General features: G+C 50.9%; 1 protein-coding gene across 1 annotated transcript in view; it reads right to left on the bottom strand.

Annotated features, from left to right (window-relative positions):
- LOC133765219 (rho GTPase-activating protein 20-like) overlaps positions 1-23716 on the bottom strand; it is a 28196-nt gene that overhangs the window by 4326 nt on the left and 154 nt on the right. The window contains exons 2-7 of the mRNA XM_062198879.1: positions 22688-22824; positions 21315-21476; positions 16786-16892; positions 15865-16060; positions 14543-14693; positions 7454-7526 (exon numbers count right to left, since the gene is read on the bottom strand). Coding sequence (XP_062054863.1) covers positions 7454-7526; positions 14543-14693; positions 15865-16060; positions 16786-16892; positions 21315-21476; positions 22688-22824 — 826 coding nt within the window. The remainder of the gene's footprint in view (positions 1-7453; positions 7527-14542; positions 14694-15864; positions 16061-16785; positions 16893-21314; positions 21477-22687; positions 22825-23716) is intronic.

Below are 23716 nucleotides of genomic sequence, written 5' to 3'. Positions count from 1 at the left end.
CTGGGCGACCGCTTCCCGGTCCCGGAGGGACTAGGGAAGCCCCCTTCTCGCTCCAGGAGCTCCGGCAACCCCGCGGGCACCCAGGGGCAGAGGACACAAGACGCCCGGGCCCCTACCGTGGTCGGGCTCGGTGCAAACGTCGGGCGCATCCGTGCGCGAAGGCGGCACGTCCGGGAGAGGTTCCCGGGTGCCGGGCTCCGCCGTGTCTGCGGAAGAAGAGAGAGAGTACATAGCATACTTGGCCTGAGTTGAGTGAGGGTCTTTTCAGACAACACACCTGCCTCCGCCTAGAAGATCAGGCAGAAAAGGTTCTCCCAGCCCCACATCTCCCCTCGCCTAACGTGGGTACCTAGGTCAGTAAGGAGAAGCACGGGCGTGTGCCTACGCAACAAAAAATCCCACCGAAGGGAAACTGAAGGCAGGCACCAGGGCCGGGCCGGGGAGGGGCCGGGGCAAGGACATCTCAGGAGAAGCAGAGGCCCAGAGGACCATCCTTGCGGAGCGCGGCGTGCCCGCGCCTAAGTCCCCTGCGCACACTGGGCCACCAGGGGCAGTGGGGCACTCCACGCCAGGTCCCGGGAGCCTTCTGCACTCGCAGCCTGCGTGGCAACTCAAGGCATGCTGGTGGGACTGCTGCACCGGACGGGGCCATGGCAGGAGCAGACGTGGGGAACAGGAAGCATAGCCCCCTCCCGGACGGGTTAGGAGACCCCAGCGGGGAGAAACGGACGCCTTGCACACAGGCCCAGGCAGCGTGCAGCCAAGCTGAGAACCCGGGAGCACACACGGCCCCGTGTCGGAGCACCCGACTCGCACCGCGGCCCCTCTCTCTGCCAGGAAGCACATCCTTCCTGGCAGAGAGCCGAGGATGCCACCGCAGCTCCAGAGCACTGGCCAGGGGTTCGGGACCAGGAGTCGCTGGGCGACCGCTTCCCGGTCCCGGAGGGACTAGGAAAGCCCCCTTCTCGCTCCAGGAGCTCCGGCAACCCCGCGGGCACCCAGGGGCAGAGGACACAAGACGCCCGGGCCCCTACCGTGGTTGGGCTCGGTGCAAACGTCGGGCGCATCCGTGCGCGAAGGCGGCACGTCCGGGAGAGGTTCCCGGGTGCCGGGCTCCGCCGTGTCTGCGGAAGAAGAGAGAGAGTACATAGCATACTTGGCCTGAGTTGAGTGAGGGTCTTTTCAGACAACACACCTGCCTCCGCCTAGAAGATCAGGCAGAAAAGGTTCTCCCAGCCCCACATCTCCCCTCGCCTAACGTGGGTACCTAGGTCAGTAAGGAGAAGCACGGGCGTGTGCCTACGCAACAAAAAATCCCACCGAAGGGAAACTGAAGGCAGGCACCAGGGCCGGGCCGGGGAGGGGCCGGGGCAAGGACATCTCAGGAGAAGCAGAGGCCCAGAGGACCATCCTTGCGGAGCGCGGCGTGCCCGCGCCTAAGTCCCCTGCGCACACTGGGCCACCAGGGGCAGTGGGGCACTCCACGCCAGGTCCCGGGAGCCTTCTGCACTCGCAGCCTGCGTGGCAACTCAAGGCATGCTGGTGGGACTGCTGCACCGGACGGGGCCATGGCAGGAGCAGACGTGGGGAACAGGAAGCATAGCCCCCTCCCGGACGGGTTAGGAGACCCCAGCGGGGAGAAACGGACGCCTTGCACACAGGCCCAGGCAGCGTGCAGCCAAGCTGAGAACCCGGGAGCACACACGGCCCCGTGTCGGAGCACCCGACTCGCACCGCGGCCCCTCTCTCTGCCAGGAAGCACATCCTTCCTGGCAGAGAGCCGAGGATGCCACCGCAGCTCCAGAGCACTGGCCAGGGGTTCGGGACCAGGAGTCGCTGGGCGACCGCTTCCCGGTCCCGGAGGGACTAGGAAAGCCCCCTTCTCGCTCCAGGAGCTCCGGCAACCCCGCGGGCACCCAGGGGCAGAGGACACAAGACGCCCGGGCCCCTACCGTGGTCGGGCTCGGTGCAAACGTCGGGCGCATCCGTGCGCGAAGGCGGCACGTCCGGGAGAGGTTCCCGGGTGCCGGGCTCCGCCGTGTCTGCGGAAGAAGAGAGAGAGTACATAGCATACTTGGCCTGAGTTGAGTGAGGGTCTTTTCAGACAACACACCTGCCTCCGCCTAGAAGATCAGGCAGAAAAGGTTCTCCCAGCCCCACATCTCCCCTCGCCTAACGTGGGTACCTAGGTCAGTAAGGAGAAGCACGGGCGTGTGCCTACGCAACAAAAAATCCCACCGAAGGGAAACTGAAGGCAGGCACCAGGGCCGGGCCGGGGAGGGGCCGGGGCAAGGACATCTCAGGAGAAGCAGAGGCCCAGAGGACCATCCTTGCGGAGCGCGGCGTGCCCGCGCCTAAGTCCCCTGCGCACACTGGGCCACCAGGGGCAGTGGGGCACTCCACGCCAGGTCCCGGGAGCCTTCTGCACTCGCAGCCTGCGTGGCAACTCAAGGCATGCTGGTGGGACTGCTGCACCGGACGGGGCCATGGCAGGAGCAGACGTGGGGAACAGGAAGCATAGCCCCCTCCCGGACGGGTTAGGAGACCCCAGCGGGGAGAAACGGACGCCTTGCACACAGGCCCAGGCAGCGTGCAGCCAAGCTGAGAACCCGGGAGCACACACGGCCCCGTGTCGGAGCACCCGACTCGCACCGCGGCCCCTCTCTCTGCCAGGAAGCACATCCTTCCTGGCAGAGAGCCGAGGATGCCACCGCAGCTCCAGAGCACTGGCCAGGGGTTCGGGACCAGGAGTCGCTGGGCGACCGCTTCCCGGTCCCGGAGGGACTAGGAAAGCCCCCTTCTCGCTCCAGGAGCTCCGGCAACCCCGCGGGCACCCAGGGGCAGAGGACACAAGACGCCCGGGCCCCTACCGTGGTCGGGCTCGGTGCAAACGTCGGGCGCATCCGTGCGCGAAGGCGGCACGTCCGGGAGAGGTTCCCGGGTGCCGGGCTCCGCCGTGTCTGCGGAAGAAGAGAGAGAGTACATAGCATACTTGGCCTGAGTTGAGTGAGGGTCTTTTCAGACAACACACCTGCCTCCGCCTAGAAGATCAGGCAGAAAAGGTTCTCCCAGCCCCACATCTCCCCTCGCCTAACGTGGGTACCTAGGTCAGTAAGGAGAAGCACGGGCGTGTGCCTACGCAACAAAAAATCCCACCGAAGGGAAACTGAAGGCAGGCACCAGGGCCGGGCCGGGGAGGGGCCGGGGCAAGGACATCTCAGGAGAAGCAGAGGCCCAGAGGACCATCCTTGCGGAGCGCGGCGTGCCCGCGCCTAAGTCCCCTGCGCACACTGGGCCACCAGGGGCAGTGGGGCACTCCACGCCAGGTCCCGGGAGCCTTCTGCACTCGCAGCCTGCGTGGCAACTCAAGGCATGCTGGTGGGACTGCTGCACCGGACGGGGCCATGGCAGGAGCAGACGTGGGGAACAGGAAGCATAGCCCCCTCCCGGACGGGTTAGGAGACCCCAGCGGGGAGAAACGGACGCCTTGCACACAGGCCCAGGCAGCGTGCAGCCAAGCTGAGAACCCGGGAGCACACACGGCCCCGTGTCGGAGCACCCGACTCGCACCGCGGCCCCTCTCTCTGCCAGGAAGCACATCCTTCCTGGCAGAGAGCCGAGGATGCCACCGCAGCTCCAGAGCACTGGCCAGGGGTTCGGGACCAGGAGTCGCTGGGCGACCGCTTCCCGGTCCCGGAGGGACTAGGAAAGCCCCCTTCTCGCTCCAGGAGCTCCGGCAACCCCGCGGGCACCCAGGGGCAGAGGACACAAGACGCCCGGGCCCCTACCGTGGTTGGGCTCGGTGCAAACGTCGGGCGCATCCGTGCGCGAAGGCGGCACGTCCGGGAGAGGTTCCCGGGTGCCGGGCTCCGCCGTGTCTGCGGAAGAAGAGAGAGAGTACATAGCATACTTGGCCTGAGTTGAGTGAGGGTCTTTTCAGACAACACACCTGCCTCCGCCTAGAAGATCAGGCAGAAAAGGTTCTCCCAGCCCCACATCTCCCCTCGCCTAACGTGGGTACCTAGGTCAGTAAGGAGAAGCACGGGCGTGTGCCTACGCAACAAAAAATCCCACCGAAGGGAAACTGAAGGCAGGCACCAGGGCCGGGCCGGGGAGGGGCCGGGGCAAGGACATCTCAGGAGAAGCAGAGGCCCAGAGGACCATCCTTGCGGAGCGCGGCGTGCCCGCGCCTAAGTCCCCTGCGCACACTGGGCCACCAGGGGCAGTGGGGCACTCCACGCCAGGTCCCGGGAGCCTTCTGCACTCGCAGCCTGCGTGGCAACTCAAGGCATGCTGGTGGGACTGCTGCACCGGACGGGGCCATGGCAGGAGCAGACGTGGGGAACAGGAAGCATAGCCCCCTCCCGGACGGGTTAGGAGACCCCAGCGGGGAGAAACGGACGCCTTGCACACAGGCCCAGGCAGCGTGCAGCCAAGCTGAGAACCCGGGAGCACACACGGCCCCGTGTCGGAGCACCCGACTCGCACCGCGGCCCCTCTCTCTGCCAGGAAGCACATCCTTCCTGGCAGAGAGCCGAGGATGCCACCGCAGCTCCAGAGCACTGGCCAGGGGTTCGGGACCAGGAGTCGCTGGGCGACCGCTTCCCGGTCCCGGAGGGACTAGGAAAGCCCCCTTCTCGCTCCAGGAGCTCCGGCAACCCCGCGGGCACCCAGGGGCAGAGGACACAAGACGCCCGGGCCCCTACCGTGGTCGGGCTCGGTGCAAACGTCGGGCGCATCCGTGCGCGAAGGCGGCACGTCCGGGAGAGGTTCCCGGGTGCCGGGCTCCGCCGTGTCTGCGGAAGAAGAGAGAGAGTACATAGCATACTTGGCCTGAGTTGAGTGAGGGTCTTTTCAGACAACACACCTGCCTCCGCCTAGAAGATCAGGCAGAAAAGGTTCTCCCAGCCCCACATCTCCCCTCGCCTAACGTGGGTACCTAGGTCAGTAAGGAGAAGCACGGGCGTGTGCCTACGCAACAAAAAATCCCACCGAAGGGAAACTGAAGGCAGGCACCAGGGCCGGGCCGGGGAGGGGCCGGGGCAAGGACATCTCAGGAGAAGCAGAGGCCCAGAGGACCATCCTTGCGGAGCGCGGCGTGCCCGCGCCTAAGTCCCCTGCGCACACTGGGCCACCAGGGGCAGTGGGGCACTCCACGCCAGGTCCCGGGAGCCTTCTGCACTCGCAGCCTGCGTGGCAACTCAAGGCATGCTGGTGGGACTGCTGCACCGGACGGGGCCATGGCAGGAGCAGACGTGGGGAACAGGAAGCATAGCCCCCTCCCGGACGGGTTAGGAGACCCCAGCGGGGAGAAACGGACGCCTTGCACACAGGCCCAGGCAGCGTGCAGCCAAGCTGAGAACCCGGGAGCACACACGGCCCCGTGTCGGAGCACCCGACTCGCACCGCGGCCCCTCTCTCTGCCAGGAAGCACATCCTTCCTGGCAGAGAGCCGAGGATGCCACCGCAGCTCCAGAGCACTGGCCAGGGGTTCGGGACCAGGAGTCGCTGGGCGACCGCTTCCCGGTCCCGGAGGGACTAGGGAAGCCCCCTTCTCGCTCCAGGAGCTCCGGCAACCCCGCGGGCACCCAGGGGCAGAGGACACAAGACGCCCGGGCCCCTACCGTGGTCGGGCTCGGTGCAAACGTCGGGCGCATCCGTGCGCGAAGGCGGCACGTCCGGGAGAGGTTCCCGGGTGCCGGGCTCCGCCGTGTCTGCGGAAGAAGAGAGAGAGTACATAGCATACTGGGCCTGAGTTGAGTGAGGGTCTTTTCAGACAACACACCTGCCTCCGCCTAGAAGATCAGGCAGAAAAGGTTCTCCCAGCCCCACATCTCCCCTCGCCTAACGTGGGTACCTAGGTCAGTAAGGAGAAGCACGGGCGTGTGCCTACGCAACAAAAAATCCCACCGAAGGGAAACTGAAGGCAGGCACCAGGGCCGGGCCGGGGAGGGGCCGGGGCAAGGACATCTCAGGAGAAGCAGAGGCCCAGAGGACCATCCTTGCGGAGCGCGGCGTGCCCGCGCCTAAGTCCCCTGCGCACACTGGGCCACCAGGGGCAGTGGGGCACTCCACGCCAGGTCCCGGGAGCCTTCTGCACTCGCAGCCTGCGTGGCAACTCAAGGCATGCTGGTGGGACTGCTGCACCGGACGGGGCCATGGCAGGAGCAGACGTGGGGAACAGGAAGCATAGCCCCCTCCCGGACGGGTTAGGAGACCCCAGCGGGGAGAAACGGACGCCTTGCACACAGGCCCAGGCAGCGTGCAGCCAAGCTGAGAACCCGGGAGCACACACGGCCCCGTGTCGGAGCACCCGACTCGCACCGCGGCCCCTCTCTCTGCCAGGAAGCACATCCTTCCTGGCAGAGAGCCGAGGATGCCACCGCAGCTCCAGAGCACTGGCCAGGGGTTCGGGACCAGGAGTCGCTGGGCGACCGCTTCCCGGTCCCGGAGGGACTAGGAAAGCCCCCTTCTCGCTCCAGGAGCTCCGGCAACCCCGCGGGCACCCAGGGGCAGAGGACACAAGACGCCCGGGCCCCTACCGTGGTCGGGCTCGGTGCAAACGTCGGGCGCATCCGTGCGCGAAGGCGGCACGTCCGGGAGAGGTTCCCGGGTGCCGGGCTCCGCCGTGTCTGCGGAAGAAGAGAGAGAGTACATAGCATACTTGGCCTGAGTTGAGTGAGGGTCTTTTCAGACAACACACCTGCCTCCGCCTAGAAGATCAGGCAGAAAAGGTTCTCCCAGCCCCACATCTCCCCTCGCCTAACGTGGGTACCTAGGTCAGTAAGGAGAAGCACGGGCGTGTGCCTACGCAACAAAAAATCCCACCGAAGGGAAACTGAAGGCAGGCACCAGGGCCGGGCCGGGGAGGGGCCGGGGCAAGGACATCTCAGGAGAAGCAGAGGCCCAGAGGACCATCCTTGCGGAGCGCGGCGTGCCCGCGCCTAAGTCCCCTGCGCACACTGGGCCACCAGGGGCAGTGGGGCACTCCACGCCAGGTCCCGGGAGCCTTCTGCACTCGCAGCCTGCGTGGCAACTCAAGGCATGCTGGTGGGACTGCTGCACCGGACGGGGCCATGGCAGGAGCAGACGTGGGGAACAGGAAGCATAGCCCCCTCCCGGACGGGTTAGGAGACCCCAGCGGGGAGAAACGGATGCCTTGCACACAGGCCCAGGCAGCGTGCAGCCAAGCTGAGAACCCAGGAGCACACACGGCCCCGTGTCGGAGCACCCTCTCTCTGCCAGGAAGCACATCCTTCCTGGCAGAGAGCCGAGGATGCCACCGCAGCTCCAGAGCACTGGCCAGGGGTTCGGGACCAGGAGTCGCTGGGCGACCGCTTCCCGGTCCCGGAGGGACTAGGAAAGCCCCCTTCTCGCTCCAGGAGCTCCGGCAACCCCGCGGGCACCCAGGGGCAGAGGACACAAGACGCCCGGGCCCCTACCGTGGCGGGGCTTGGTTTCAGCATTCATAGTCACGCCTGGCTGTGGCACGTCCGGCACTGGTTCTCGGTTGTCAGGCTCGGCATCTGCGGAAGAAGAAGAGACATAGCATACTTGGTCTGAGTAAGGGTCTTTTCAGCAACATACCTGTTTCTGCCTAGAGGACCAGGCAGAGAAAAGTTCTCCCAGCACCACACTTCCTCATGCCTAATATGGGTTCTTAGGTCAGTGCGGAGACAGCACTGGTGTGTGCCTAGGCCACAATGTATCCCTGAGAATGGAAACTGGTGGTACCAGGGCCATGGTGCGGAGGTGCCATGGCCGGTGTCGAGTTTCCCCCTACGTTGGGCCACTTATGCTTTAGTTTCATCCCACTCTCCAGTGTGTTTTGCCACGTTAATGATCTAAAGTGCTCAAGCCAAGTGGAGACCCTCATGTAAGTAGTGGTGCATGTAAGCTCTAGGTGTAATGGGAAGTACAATTTGCAGTCTCGGTTAACCTGACTAGCATTCTGGCACTCTTTAACCAGGAGACACATCCTTCCTCGGCACATATCCACGGTTCCATCACAGCTTGATAGCAGAGGCACTTATTTCTGGAGAAGGAATCACTTTGCAACAAACGGGAAAGTTAAAGGGCATGTGAAGTGAAAGGATGCAGGAACTTGCATGTGCCACCTTGGTGTTCCAGTGGGAGCAAAGATAGAACCTTATTTCACCCAGACCACAGTCTCCTCTGAGGGGCCAGGTGAGTACACCTCTAGGAACTCTCTGGTCCCTGCAGGACACTACTGCCAGCCCCAGTTCTCATGAGCCGTGTTCAGCCCATGCTTAGTCATGTCCCTCCCTCGCTGACGCTCCCGGCATGTGGGAGACATGGGGGAAATTCTTAGGCAGCTGCACAATCTCCTCTCTGCTCACTCACAGGGCAGAAGGCAAGCGTGGCCGCACAGCTGTTTGGGTCCGGCCTTTTTCCCTACTGGAGGATTGGGGCCTGTCCCATTCCTGGCACTCTTTGAGTCTCATGTTGGGTTCATGTACTCCACCTCAGACAAATCTCAAAGTGTTTAGGCATGCTTTAAGAACACTCTCATTCCAGCAGCAGAGATCAAATCCATGACTTCACTTCAGGCAACAGCCATGCGTTGTGGACACGTTTCCCGGGGTTCTGAGACCAGCCGAGGCGAAAAAAAAAAAAAAATTGTCATGTTGGGTTTCAAACTCCATTGAAAACAAATAATAAGAGTGTCTCAGGCAGGATTGGAGAACCCACTCGTTCCATGTTTCAATTAGTGCATCCCTTTTCAGAAGGTAACACTGTAAGCCACAGATGTAATGAAATTTCTTTTAACTATCATTTGCCTATTTGTTGTGCTAGGGAGCCAAGCAAGCACAATATGATGCCCAGTTCACTTTCTTAGTAGGGATCATGGTGACAGTCTCTGTGAATTAATCTTTTCCCTCCTTCACTGCAACTGAAAACCTCAATTGTCATTAGCCTTGCCCTCATATATTTGGTAAATTCAGTATTTGATGGATGGCTCCAAGCATTTAGGGATGAAAGGTGAAAATGCAAAACCACCATGCCATCTCTTTAATTCAGTATCTCAGTTGTCAGAGAAAAGCATGTCTGGGCATAGAAATGTTTCTTCATTTCTCCTCTTTATGAATAAGTTTTTATTGAAAAGAGTTCATGGTTTAGACATATGCAGGGTTATCACTTGGATTTTTGCTTTGGTTGGAGTTAAGCTGCTCTAGGCGTCTAGTCTCTCAGCGTTCACCAATGTTCACCAATGGTAACTGTGTCTATGAGTGTCCCAGTGGTATAGTATGCTGCAGTTCATAAGGATAGAAGTTGGGCTTGAGCTGAATATGGGTTTCTTTATCTGTATATCTCTGGTGCACCGAGAGTTCAGTTTCAGTCTTGCCGGAGAGTGTGACAGCCAAGACCTTGTTCTTGGTGCTGAGAGAGACAAAGTTGACCTCCTCCTTGTCCTACTGGCAAGCCTTGATGATTCCAGTGATTATGGAACCAATTCCTATGACTCTATACAGATGGGCCCTTCCTCAGGTCATTTCTGTGCTGAGAATTGCCCTTCCCCTTTCACAAAAAAAGAGGATAGGCATAGATGCAATGAAAAGATCCTGTAATTAGGGAAGTGGCCAGTATCCCAGTGAGAGCCAAGGAAAAAGTGCTACTTTGCTAACCCACTGTCTTGGCATAGAGACAACAAGGGTGACTCACTATCTAGGCATTTTAATCCCTGCTGCACAGCAAAAGACGACTTCAATCCAAGTTAGGAAAATTGCTCAACCATTTTGGCAAGTTAGTTCTTGTGGAGGTTTCAAGGAATTTTAGGAAAGATGGGATAAAATCCTAAAAAACCCTGGCAACTGTTATTTTCAGTAACTCAGAAGACAGAGGACAAATGACATAGGTGGGCTCATTCCATGCTTAGTTTTGGTCTCCTTGCCCAGTGAAGGAAGTGTTTGTGCCAGTCACACTCCCAGACACTCGGTCCAATTCCCAGGAAGATTTTATTTAATCCATTGAAGAAAAATCTATAGCTGTCTTAGGATAGCTTTGGAAAACAGACCGTATCAGAGGTCACGGCAATCATAATGGAGATTTCCTTGAGGTTTCTGAGACCTCGTGAAGAAAAGGAGAGGGAAATACATATCATGAGTACAAGATGCAAAGACAGAATTCTTTTGGAGCCAAACAGAAGATTTTCTAAATTCATTGCAGGTATATTATTTTTATTGGAGTAGCACTATTCTACAAAACACTGGAGTTACGATTTGAGGTTGCAAATGTGTGAGGATACAGAAAATGAAAATCTTGGCAACCTGGAAAGTGCTGATTTGGTGTACGACTGTGAAACAGTCACAATGCCAGCAGAAGCAAATGGTTGTCTCAGTGTTTGTGCCTCATCAGCAATTTTCTTTCAAGGGAATCTGCCCTTCCAAGGCAGAAACTGAAGACGTCAAGCTAGTTAGGAAACACACACTCAAACATTTGTGAAAAAGAAGCTCTTAATGTCACATTAAAAGATGGGTAGAGAACATAAAATGAAATCCTAAGTAATTTTGCTAACTGGACACATCCAGTGTTCAGAATGAAGAGGTCAAAAGACAGATGTGGGCCCTGGCCAGCTCCGGCTCGGCATTATTTGCCAGTGGAAGATTTTGTTCAGTCACCACATCTTACACTGTGCCACACTCCAAGTGAAGTGTGAACTTTCATGTTGAAGGAAAAACAAAACCTATCATAGTGTATTTTCCAACAGCAGACCCTTCTCAACATCAGATAACTGGTAATGAAGTTATTCTGAATCCAAATATGATACAAGCACATGAAAGGAGACACATGCAAACATGCATTATGGGAAAATGCTGGGTGAACTTACTTTTGCTCAAGAAAAAAAGATTCCTATTCTAAATTCTCTCTTAGATGTTTCCTTTTTGTCCTTGGATGTCATTTTGAACTGTAATTTTCCTTCCAGAAATAGAAGCACAAGAAAAATAAAGGCAAACTGCATAGTCAGTGTTCCCATGGAAGCCAAGTCAAGAAAAATATGAAGTCAAAACCATTGCCTTAGTTTAGTGGTCACACTGGTCATTCTCTAGCAAGAGAGTTATCAATGGAGGAGTTCAATTCCAGTTAGGAAAATTATACATTTTGGCAAGTTGGTTTGTAGCAGACGTTCAAGGCAGTGCAAGGAAGATTCAAGTGCATGCTTAGGAACCACGCCGGTTGTTCTCTTCAGTAACTCAGAAGACAAGGTTCAGAAGGCATGCACACAGGCCCCCAAAACGAGCGATGGACCGACAGCCCGGCCCACCGGGATCCTCCCCCGACACGGAGGGGGGAGGTGCGGGCCGCGGTAGGGCCGAAAGAGCAGTGCCTGGTCCCCACCGCGGGGACCGGCAGACCGACCAGCATGCCTACGCTCCCCCCCCCCCGCAGCAGAAGGGGCAGACGGGGCACACGGGTGGGGCACGCCACCCAACGCACTCAGCACAGGAGGGACGGCAGCCAGGGGATAAGGGTACCCCGTCAGAAGGCATAGCCTTTTTGCCAAGTGGAGGGTTTGGGTCAGTCACATTCTGTGACATTGGGTCAGATTCTCATGTTGGTTTTACTGATTCCACTGTGGAAAAATCTAAAGCTGTCTTAGAATATGTTCAGAAAACAGACTCATCTCAGTGTAAGATACAAGTAAAATCAACTCTGAAATCTCAACTTCATGTACTCATAAAGGGGATTTTCCTGAGGTTTCTGAGACCTCATGAAGAAAAGAAAAAGAAAACATACTGGGGGCAGCCAAAATAGCTCAGTTGGGAGAGTGTTAGACTGAAGAAAAGGAAACTAGATATGATGAGAACCCACTGCACAAACTGAATCATCTTTAGAATTGTTACTAATATAGAGAGAACAGATTTCATGTATTTCACAGCTACAGTTCTAAGAAGGGAATCATAATTCCCCCCTCCCCCTCTCACTCTCTCAACCCCCTCTTTTCTTCCCTACTTTTCCTTTAATTTTTACAAAGAAAAGCTTTCAGTCCACTCTACAGTCACAGGCTTAATTTATCACTAACCATATAGTCAACAAGTAACAAAGTAGGAAGACTACAGTTCCACAGAAGTATACACAAGGCCTAAAAAGCACAATCATATCACAAAGTATCTGTTTTATTCCTAAGTATTTTTTTGTATTCTACATCACCTGCCACATAGCAGAGAAAATAAATATATTTGTCTTTTCGGGACTGGCTTGTATCATCAGGCTTAATGGTTCCCACTTGTACCCATTTCTGTGCAAAAGACAGGATTTCATTCTTTTCTTTTTATGGCTGAGGAGTATTCCATAGTGTGTATATACCACATTTTCTTAATTCCATTATCAGTTGATGAATATCTGGGTTGACTCCACATCTTAGCTGTTGTGCATTCAGCTGCAATAAACATGGGGGTACAGATGACACTTCACACGCTGATTTCATTTTCTTTGGGCTAACTCCCAGGAGTGGAATGGCTCAGTCATATGGTAGATCTACTTTCAGATTTCAGAGGAATCTCCATACTGTCTTCCATAATGGTTCTACTAGTTTACATTCCCACAAGCAGTGGGTTAGGGTACCTTTTCCCCACATCATCACCAGCATTTATTGCTTTTTGATTTTTGGATGATAGCCATTCTAACTGGGCTGAAGTGAAAAATCATTGTGGCTTTGATTTGCATCTCCCTGCAGACTAGCGATCCTGAGCCTTTGTTCACCTGTCCATTGGCCATTTGAATATTTTGAGCAAGAAAATTCCTTTCTAAATTCATTTCAGGTGTTTTGTTTTTATTTAAATTCCACTTATATACAAAACATGGGAATGACTTTAAGAGGTGCAAAAAGGATAAGGACAGAGATACTGAAAATCTACCTTGAAAATCAATGATTGAATTTTGCAACTATGAGACAGTTACAGAATAACTGGATTCAAAAATGTTTGTCTTAGGGTAGGTGCCTCATGGGCAATTTTCTACCAAGGAATTCTAGCCTTCCAGGAAAGAAACTGAAGATTTCAAGCACCTTGATAACAAGGTGCAAACCTTTTATAAACTATCCTTTAGCGTTAGGTGAAAGGAAATTTAGGGACATTTAAAGGAAGCACGCTCTTGGTACTCTTCAGTAACGCAGATTGCGAAGACAGAAGACACAGGTGGTCCCTTTACAAGCTCAGGCTTGACTTCTGTCTCCACTGGAAAGTTCTGGCCAGACACCATACCTTTAATGGGTTCAGACTCCGGTGACAGTGTCATCTTGTCCATTGAAGAGAAAACAAAAGTAGTGTTAGTATATTTTCAGTCACTTTCCAGTATCTGATTGCAGGAGAAGAATTTGTTTGAAATGTAAATATCATTTGCTCCCAATGTGGGTTGCATAAGTTCTGAGACATTATCAAACTAAGTGTATCGAAGTATGTCTCTGAGAAAATGATGCCCAAGTTGAATAATCATTGTGAATCAAACCAATTCTTGTTTTGAATTAAAAGTTTGAGGTTTAATTCTTGAAATCATTTAAATGAAGAATCTTGTACTTTGGAAAAGTACCCATCAGTTTTCCACAGGGAGCCAAGGATAGAATAACATCATTGACTCATATTGGAGATTGTCTTGCAGTTTCTGAGACATCATGAAGACCAGCTTATGAAAGAACAATTAATGAAAAAAATGTTTTATAGATGTACTACTTTCTTGAGCAAAACAAATCCCTATCCTATATTTATTCTGAGGTTTTTCTTTTTAACTTTGAGTACTATTTATGTACACAACATATAAAGATGACACATTGGTACATGAAGGCACCAAATTTGGAACACTGGGAAGAACATGAGGTCTTTTCTGTTCATCCCTAACACTGTTCCCTTTCAAAGGGTTTCAAAGAGCACTGGGACTTGGGATGTGTCAGCTACCACAGAGTACCAAGGGGAGAGAAAGACAACCGGTAGTGTTGCTAGTCTCGCCGATGCTTCAACAGGAACACACTGATTATGTGTGAGAGAGTAATTCAGGAAGTGTATGTTGCAATGCATTTCAAAGTATGAACTTGTCTATGCACACACTGTTTCTGGTTGTATCATAAATACCTATTATGAAAAAGTGTGCATTCATCTGAATATGTTTAGCAGCCAAGTCACATACTACTTGAAGTCCATGTTTCCTCAGCACAAGAGGCACTCATTTGTAAGGGCTACACTTAAATTTGGTTAGAAAATGGATCCGTAGACTATATCAACACATGATCTCTCCGATGCACACATTATTTGCAACAGTGGCGTGGTAAGTCAAGTACATCATCTTATCTGTCCTTTGGTCTCAGGACACCATAAAACCTCCTGATCTGCGCTACCCTTGTGAAGACAGAGCAGGTGGCGTCATGGGAGGGGTGGCATTATTCTTGGGGTTAGCCCTGAGCTACAGGACATCGCTCGAGCTTCTCCCGTGACACCTGGCAGGCTTGCAGTCTGGTTCTTAGCAAAGCAGTGAAATTCTCCCAGAGAACCTGGCACGCTGGCCCTAAGATCCCACCTCAGGGAACTCTCACCTAGGCCGGCAGCACTCTGCCCCGCAGTGGCAATGACTTGCCGGCTACTCTCTCCAAAGTTTCTTTTGGAATTCATACAGCTCTTCTTAGACTTCTGGTCATCTCCAAATATTCTGGGATAACTTGCAATCATAAACTCCACAAGGGAAATCTGTGACACAAAAGGGTGGACATGGGGTGCTCTTTTCCACTTGGTCTGTTTAGGAGCACAAGTCCTATGTGAACTGTGAACATCACAAAAATGTGAAATTCTGGATTCTAACAAAAATTTGCACTTGACATTAACACATACGAACCAATTTTATCTCCTAAATGACAGTTACACTTTCAAGAATACTATGTACCTTGTCCAAAAACACTTCTCATTAGAAGACCAACATATCTTGTGGCCTAGTTAAATGGCTAATATTTTGATATCACTTGCTTCTTTGGCAAAAATAGGATAACTGTCAGTTAACCTATGCAGGATGTTTGAAGTGAAGATGTAATCATTCCACACTAAAACATGTCAAGTACTCGAGAGAAGAACACATGTGAAATGTGCTTCTCAAGTGAATTATCTTAAGCTTGAGAAGCAGAGTTTCTTTGTGGATCCTTTGACGTGAAAGGAGTCAGTGCAAAGAAACTGTTTGCTTGGTTAGCTGAAGTCTCTCCACCAGCATGGCTCTGCCTCAACCCAGCATTACATTCTGCATGAGCTTGAGAAGAGCTGTGATTATACTGGAGATGTTATGGGCCCACTACAATGCTCCGGAAACCTTGATTCACCTTCACATTCCAGTAGCAGAGATGAAATTGCACACCAACATTTCTCTGAATGAGCCACAGCAGGTGGATGAAGGTCACTGGTGGAAGGAGAAGTGTGCTCATCTTGCCCAAGCACACAAGGCAGTGTCACTGCTGACCACTACTGACCACTATTATCACCACTGCCATCACTCAGCTCAGGAAGCCATGAAGAAAACTTGGTTCAAGTTTGCATGGCTCTCAGTGACAGAGACAGAATTGCACCTTAGATTGCCCAACTACCAAAACTTGGTTTCCTTCTATCATGTTACATGAGCTTCTTCTCTCTCCATGTTTAAGTCATATCACTCTTCTGTTTCCTACATAGGAAAGAAGTAACTCACTGCTATCAATTTCCTGCATAACACCCCACCCTTCCACAATTCCCAATACAGAATAAGTGACCTGACACTGTAAAATGGAAGTCTTCACGGTTAAAAAAAAAAAAAAAAAGGCTCATCAGAATGCAAATCCTGACTTTCACTTTCCCAATGGGACTGTGCTCCTCAACACATACAAACAGGGTACCTCATTACCTTTCTCCTCAATTCGCCTTCGAGGGCTGGGCTTGTTGAAGTAGATCGCCAGACACACAGAAGGCTCGGGGTGATGCACAAAGCTAACTTTGATGTAGTCATTTGATTGTATGATGCATTACGTGAGATTGCATATAATGATGAAAACAAGTGTCTTAGGACAGCTGCGTTAGCTCTGGGCAGATGGGCTAAAAGCCTAAACACAAAAAAATGGAGTCTTATAACAAGTCACATAATCCAATGAAAATACAGACAAAAGGAGCTGTAAGTCTTAAAAAAATTCCTATGATTTTTTGCTGTGTTTTCACTTGGGATAACTCTGTCAATATCTAATTGAACACAGGTATATTAAAAACAGATGTTGTGTTACAGAATGTTCTCAGGTGAGAGCTTACTGAGGAAATTCAACAGCAATTAATTGAAAGCATTGCCCTTCTTTGAAAGGTAATAGTGCAAGAATGCTGCCTCAAGCCAAGAGTCTAAAGTAGTGATGGAACAAACACATCCCAGGCATGAATGTATACAAAAGTGCTTGACTGACTTCAATTCCATAAGCACACACAGAGATCTCCACTTAGTTGCTCCTGACAGTATGACGGTCAGACCCGTGGTCAACTGTTCTTGTACCATGTCTCTGACACCAGCAGGCTTCCTCCCCACCAATGTCATACATTCAGAATGTGTACAATATCAACAACTCGATAACAACACTATTTGGGGAGAAATAAGAACTCAATGACAATGGTAGAGTCTACATGTCTTCTGATTCTGGCTGTGGTGTGTGGGACTACAAGAACCCTCTTCACAATGTGCACTCTTTTAGTGGTTCATGCTCGAGAGCAGAAGAGAATCTTTTTCTCAGACTATGTCGGTTGCTTTCTGAGGCATGTCTGGAGTACAGTACCAATTATATAGAATCACCTCTGGATGTCTCTGGCCTCCTCGTCATTGCCTTCATCAAGAACATTCAGCCACTGATCATAGAGGTCAGCTGAAAACAGGGTGTTAGGAAAGGCTCGAAGGCAATCCTTATAGAGATTAAAAAAGAAGTTATATCAATTTGTTGGCAAGTATAGACTGGAGAAGTTACAAAGAAAACATGTAATTGCAATATTTCATTTAATCTCCACTTTTTCTCTAGACGCTCAAACTGTGACCTCCATAGAGTTTGGCCTCTCATTCCCACCATTGTGTACATGCAGAAACAGGTGCTTCAATTTCTTCTGACTTTCTTCTGACTTCTCAGAGTCTGAGAAGTTTTGGAAGGGAAGAAAAACCTCATCTTATTGTCTCAATCATCTTTTGGGGGGTAGTTATTATGGCATAGTGGATTTATCTGCTGCCAGGGATGCCATCAACTCATATCAGAGGGTCCCTTCAATTCCTGGCTGCTCTACTTCTGATTCAGCACACTGCTGAAGTGCCTGAGAAAGCAGTGGGTAACTGCCCAAGTACTTGGGGCTCTGCCCTATTTCAGAGACCTGAAACAAGTTTTGGGTTCTGGCTTCAGGTTGGCCCAGCCCAACCTGGGCCACTGCAAAAAACTGGGGAGTGAACCTACATGTGGAAGATTGATATCTCTGTATGAGCATGTGTGTGTGTGTGTGTTATTGTAAGCTTATTTATTTATGTAAAAGATGGAGTTGAAACACACACACACACAGAGAGAGAGAGAGAGAGACAGAGGGAAACAGAGAGAAATCTTCCATACACGAATTTACTCTGCAAATGTCCACATTGAATCCACAAGCCAGGAACTCCACCCAGCTCTGCTATGTGAGTGGCAGGGACCACAGTATTTGGGCCATCTTTTGCTGCCTTCCCATGTCCATTCGTGGTAAGTTCAACCAGAAGCAAGCAGCTGGGACTCAAATCAGTGCACATATAGGTTGTCTGTGTTGCAGGCAGTAGGTAAATGCACTGCGCTACACTGCCAGACCCATACGCGTCTCTTTCTATCACTCTGCCATTCAAACATATAAAACAAATCTCTATAGTCTTCTTTGCCTATATTTTAGTAAAATAGTACAAACTGACAGATCTGCTTATGGGTCATCCTAAATCATATTATGCACTGAGGACATGTAAACATACATACTTCACATTTTGATTTCAGACTAATCCTTTTAAGTCTTAGCAGCAAAGGTTCCGAACCAAATGAACTAAATATACACACGTGTACTCACATAAAATAGGAAGTAAGGACTGGACATTTTGACTATGTCTGTTCCCTGGGGCAAAATACTCTCCTAATAGCCTCATTCGACTTTCCTTTTCACTAGCTCATTGATCAACTCTTTTTTTTTTTTTTAAACAGAGTGGACAGTGAGAGAGAGAGACAGAGAGAAAGGTCTTCCTTTGCCATTGGTTCACCTTCCAATGGCCGCTGCGGCCAGTGCGCTGCGACCAGCGCACCACGCTGATCAGGAGCCAGGAGCCAGGTGCTTCTCCGGGTCTCCCACAGGGTGCATGGCCCAAACACTTGGGCCATAGCAGAGAGCTGGCCTGGAAGAGGGACAACCGGAACAGAATCTGGCACCCCGACTGGGACTAGAACCCAGTGTGCCAGCGCTGCTAGGTGGAAGATTAGCCTATTGAGCCACAGCGCCGGCCTTCTTTTTTTTCTTTCACAGGCAGAGTGGGTAGTGAGAAAGAGAGACAGAGAGAAAGGTCTTCCTTTGCCGTTGGTTCACCCTCCAATGGCCGCCGCGGCCAGCGTGCTGCGGCCGGCACACTGCGCTGATCCGATGGCAGGAGCCAGGTACTTATCCTGCTCTCCCATGGGGTGCAGGGCCCAAGCACTTGGGCCATCCTCCACTGCACTCCCTGGCCACAGCAGAGAGCTGGCCTGGAAGAGGGGCAACTGGGACAGAATCTGGCACCCCGACCGGGACTAGAACCCGGTGTGCTGGCGCCACAGGCGGAGGATTAGCCTAGTGAGCCACGGCGCTGCCCTTGATCAACTCTTCACAAATATAACCAGACGATGGTGGGATTTATATTTCCAGTTCATATCCCGTTGCTAGCTTTCTTTCCACTGGTCTTACTATATGGCCCATGACACGTTTAAATAGCAGTGAGTGTAGGAAATGCCTCTCAGTAAGTGTTGTGTTCATAATCCAGACATTGCTCGCTCATTCTAGTATTTCTTCAATAGTCATTTATGTCATATCCAGTTTGGACTACTGGGGATAGAACAGTGAAGAAAATGGACAGAATCCAAGCCCTCTTATACCTTGACTATGTCACTCGTGTCCAATACTCTCCCACTGTAGTTACAGCCTTCGACTGTTTCCCAAGGAGTATGTCCAAGATGTGTGGAGCTCTGAATGATGTGGAAGTCTGGGATGGTTCAGGAGTAGCTTTGTCTGCTGAGTACTTACTTCCATGCATGTGGGGTATGTGTCCTCTCTTGGCTTTCCCTGTGCTGCAGGATGAATAGACGGGGCATGTTGTGGAAGCCACACTGTGAGCCAAGGAGAATATGTGAAGACGATTTGCTGTTGTACCTCTGCTTCTAGGTAGCTCAATGGCAAATTCAACTCGATGATTGCATTTATTTTTAGCCTGGACCAACTCTCCAGGTGATTCACATGGTATTTATCAAAAATCAGACTCCAAAGTCCTCAGAGGGGTAAACCCTATATCTTGTTGGAAAATGACATCAACTTCATGTACAACACAAACAACACAAACATGTGACTGTCTAACCTAGTGTATATTTTTATGATTGAGTGATGTACGTGTGGGCCTGTAAGTCATTACAGAAGTGTAACCATTTAACATGTGGCCAAGCATTGATGGAGGGTAAGGAAAGAGCAAGTGTAATGAGTGTTTCGAAGAATGTAAGGATACTTTTTGTAGTGATTACGACATTACCAGATTTTTGTTTCAAGCTGTTGAAAATACCAACAATTCAATTTTCCCTCATAGAAATGAACCTGGATACTTGTGATTTTACCATATAACTTTGAAATACATGTGTATTTTGCACCACCTTGGTTTTTCGAATTCTTTGCTCGGGGCTGGCACTGTTTTGCAGCAGGTTAACGCCTTGGCCTGAAGTGCCGGAATCCCATATGGTATGGGCACGGGTTCGAGGCCTGGCTGCTCCTTTTCCAGCCAGGTTCTCTGCTATGGCCTGAGAAAGCAGCGGAAGGTGGCCCAAGTCCTTTGGCCCCTGCACCCACGTGGGAGAACCAGAGGAGGCTCCTGGCTCCTGGCTACAGATTGGTGCAGTTCTGGCCATTGCAGCCAATTGGGGAGTGAACCATCACATGGAGGACCTCTCTCTCTCTCTCTCTCTCTCTCTCTCTCTCTCTCTCTCTGCCTCTCCTCTCTCTGTAATTCTGACTTTCAAATAAATAAAAAAAGAAAATTCTGTGCTCAATGGGCAGAGGCACAGAGAGCGAGACACACATGCACATACACACACACTGTTCATGAATGAGGAAGAGAGACAGAGAGAGATCCTACATAAAGGAATGGCTCCAAAATCCAGTTCAGACCCTGGTTGAAGCCAAGAGCATCATCCTTGCCTCTCACATGGGAGGCAAGAACCTCAGTACCTTGGCCATCTTCCACTGCCTTCCCAGATGCATTGACAGGATGCTGGATCAGCAGCACAGCAGCCAGGACTCGAATTGGTGCTCTGATATACGACGCCAGCATTCCAACCCCCAGCATACCCTGCTATGCCACAACACAGGCCCAACATTTTAAAACTTCTAACGTAGCTTTGCCTGCTGCAACACTTTCAAAGTCAGATTTACAAGCTGAGCTTTGTGCTGGGGCTCGTTGCTATGTAACTATAACTATGAGTATTGGCTTAAGTACAATGGAAATGAACATAAGATGCCAACAGTAGTCAAAATGAAGGCAGCTCCAAATAGCAGAGTCCTGATACCACGTGTGAAGCAAAGGCATAAGAGACAGGGGAAAGAATGACAATGGAAAGAATGGAATTTTCTTGGCATTTATGTGTATGTGTAATTCATTTTAAAAGCAATGTTTGCTTATTGTGGAAAACACCTAGAATGGTTTTCAAAATTTCAAATAAAGTTTCTTTGGGAAACTCTGATGTCATTAGGAAGACACTGTCAAATCTGGCAAACGCAGGAGATTTGTACTGGCCAAAATTCTATATGAATAACCAGGGTTTATTTGGAAGATGCTTGGGCAATTATTAGGAACTATGCTAGCATAATTCTGCACGGAGCATTCAGATGAGGACAGCAAGCATGGAGTCTGAAGACTGGGGAAAGCTATCTAACAAGCAGAGTCTGTCCAATGAAGGGAGTAGCTGCCTACAACCTGGACATTCTGATGTGTTTTTCAGTTTCTCAGGCGCTTAACTGATTAGGCCTATTACTCTTCTTGAGATGTCACGAGGAATGAAACCCATCACACAGCTTCCATATTGTGCATAGATGATGCCAGAATCCCCCTACCTTTAATAGTGTTGCTAACACAAGTGGCGATTCATTGCCCCAGTCGCCTCTATCTCCTGTATTGAATCTTTCCTTCAGGGCTATAAATGACTTTAGGTCACCAACTTTTTGAAAAATATTCTCTGTCTTTGGCCCTTTCTGCTTGATAAGGCGGATCAACTCCTGTGGGAAAGGAAAAGGAAAGCTAATTAAAGGACATTTCATATCCACAAGCCCAGAACAAAAGCTAGCCCCTGTAAAGAAGAGTATGTGAACTAATACAGCAGGAGCTGAAGTGAGAGAAGAAAATTTGTTTCAGTGTCTCTAAATACATGTTCGACCCATCCCTCTGATCTGTGTCCACCCACTAAATTGTTTTGAATGCTGGCTTTAACCTATTTTCATTCTCAAGGAATGGAACTTTTAAACCAAACTTCTCTGCTTCAAGCTTTCAGTGAATCACTCTCTCCTGTTTCACCACGCTGTTCTCATTATTTCCTAGTACTGATGACCTTGCCCAACTAGGAAAATCTCATTGCCACACTTGTTGACTTCCATGTCCTTCTGCCCCATCTTCATGCCAAGAGGGGAACAGGAGTGTCACAGTCAGGTATCTCCAGGAATTTGTCACCTATTAGGTCCCTTACTTTTCATGAGACCTTGGGCATAGTACATTACCTTACTCAAGCTTTCCTTTTATCCATGAATGATGTCACAGTGATGAGGATCCTAGCAACTCCTTCAACTTGTGAATGCTGCAAGGGCTGGGCCACCATCTAGCATGGAACTAACTTGATACATTCCTCCCCACCTAGCATAAAATGCCCTACATCTAGCATAGTGCGTGTAGATGTGCTGGACAATCAATGTGCCAACTCTCAAATGCCCTCCCGGGAAATAACACAGGCCACATTCTGTGGCTTTCCTCTGACACAATTTCTTATGATAGAAGGATAAATAAATGGCAGATGATCCATCTAATCATCTGAAATACAAACCACACCCACAGTGAGGGACCTTGAGTTATAAGTTCGAGTCATCTAGACAAAAAGGAAATGAAGGAACACTTCAAGGAAGAGGCTAAAAGGGGAACATGGGGGATGTCGACTCAAAGAGATTCAGAAACATTCCTTTTGCTGTGTGTGAGCAGGTGACTGGGTAACATCGCTGAAACCAGCAGAATAAACGGAACGGTTGTTTCTCCTGTTGCGTTTCAAGTAAGACCACGATAACGGATCTGACTGTTCTTCTTTGAGGTCACGTTCAGAAGGCATGTCAGCCAAAGCCAGGGACTGACAAACGATGGCCTCATCGGAAACACTTTTGGATGATGACACCAACCCTCAGAACGCTCACTCCTCAGGAGGGCTTCAGGAGATCAAAATGGTACCTACCCAAAGCGTGAGCATCAGGTCCTCCACACCAGACACTCTCAGGAATGTTGGCACTGAAAGAGCAGGAGCGGCGTCCTGGGGCACGTCATTATGGCTTCTGGTAATGCCCCAGCAAGACAGCCAGTTCGTGGGAAAGCCTGAGGAGAAAGTGAGACCATTAGCTGTGGAGGATCAATGACAGATTCTGTTTCCACCCTTAGAAAAGACAGAAACTGCTCCATTTGTGGTGCACAAGAGCTTACAATCTGAAATTGGCTAGTTCCATCCACGTGACATTCATGAACTTTTCTTCCCAGTTTCCTATAAGCTGGCAGTTAGAATCAGGTGTTTAGCCTAATTGTTAAGATGCCCTAGGCTCATATCAGAGTATCTGGACCTGATGTCCATCTTTGGCTCTCAATTCCAGCTTCTTGCAAATGCAGGCCCTCTGAGGCACTATGCATGGCTAACAAATTTGGGTTCCTACCTCTAACAAGCACAACATGGAATAAGTTCCCAAATTCCAGCTCTAGCCCTGCCTGTCATAAAGGAGACATGATATAAATACCAGATTCCAGTTCTGTCCCTGGCCCATGGCCACGGCTGACATTTAGTGAGTGAATCAGAGGATAGGAAACTCATCTCAACTCTCTCCTCCCTTCTCCTCCCTTCTCCCCCTCCCTCCCTCCCTCCCTCCTTCTCTTGGGCATGTGTGTGATGGTCTCTCAAATCAAACAATCAATTAATCAACCAGAAATGAAATATAAAGACTTGAGGAAGCTGCTCAGGTTCAATTCTGGCAGTGCTACCTACAGTTTTTGCTTTTTATTTTTTTTGCATAAGGAGACACCTCACATTGAGTTGTACACATCCTCTGAAGTTTACCCAGTGGAGTCAGGTGTCAGAACTCATTTGAAAAGCTAAAAAATACAGTTGACATTCAAACTAAGTGGAGTCTCATAATCTACTTCATGCTAAGTCACCTTTCCCTATGAGATTTCCTGTTTGGTAGTCTGAATGCCCAACCACCAGCAACTCACTCCCATCAAA

This window comes from Lepus europaeus, chromosome 8, assembly GCF_033115175.1.
Source record: "Lepus europaeus isolate LE1 chromosome 8, mLepTim1.pri, whole genome shotgun sequence".
NCBI lineage: Eukaryota > Metazoa > Chordata > Mammalia > Lagomorpha > Leporidae > Lepus > Lepus europaeus.
This window is presented reverse-complemented; position numbering and strand designations above follow the sequence as displayed.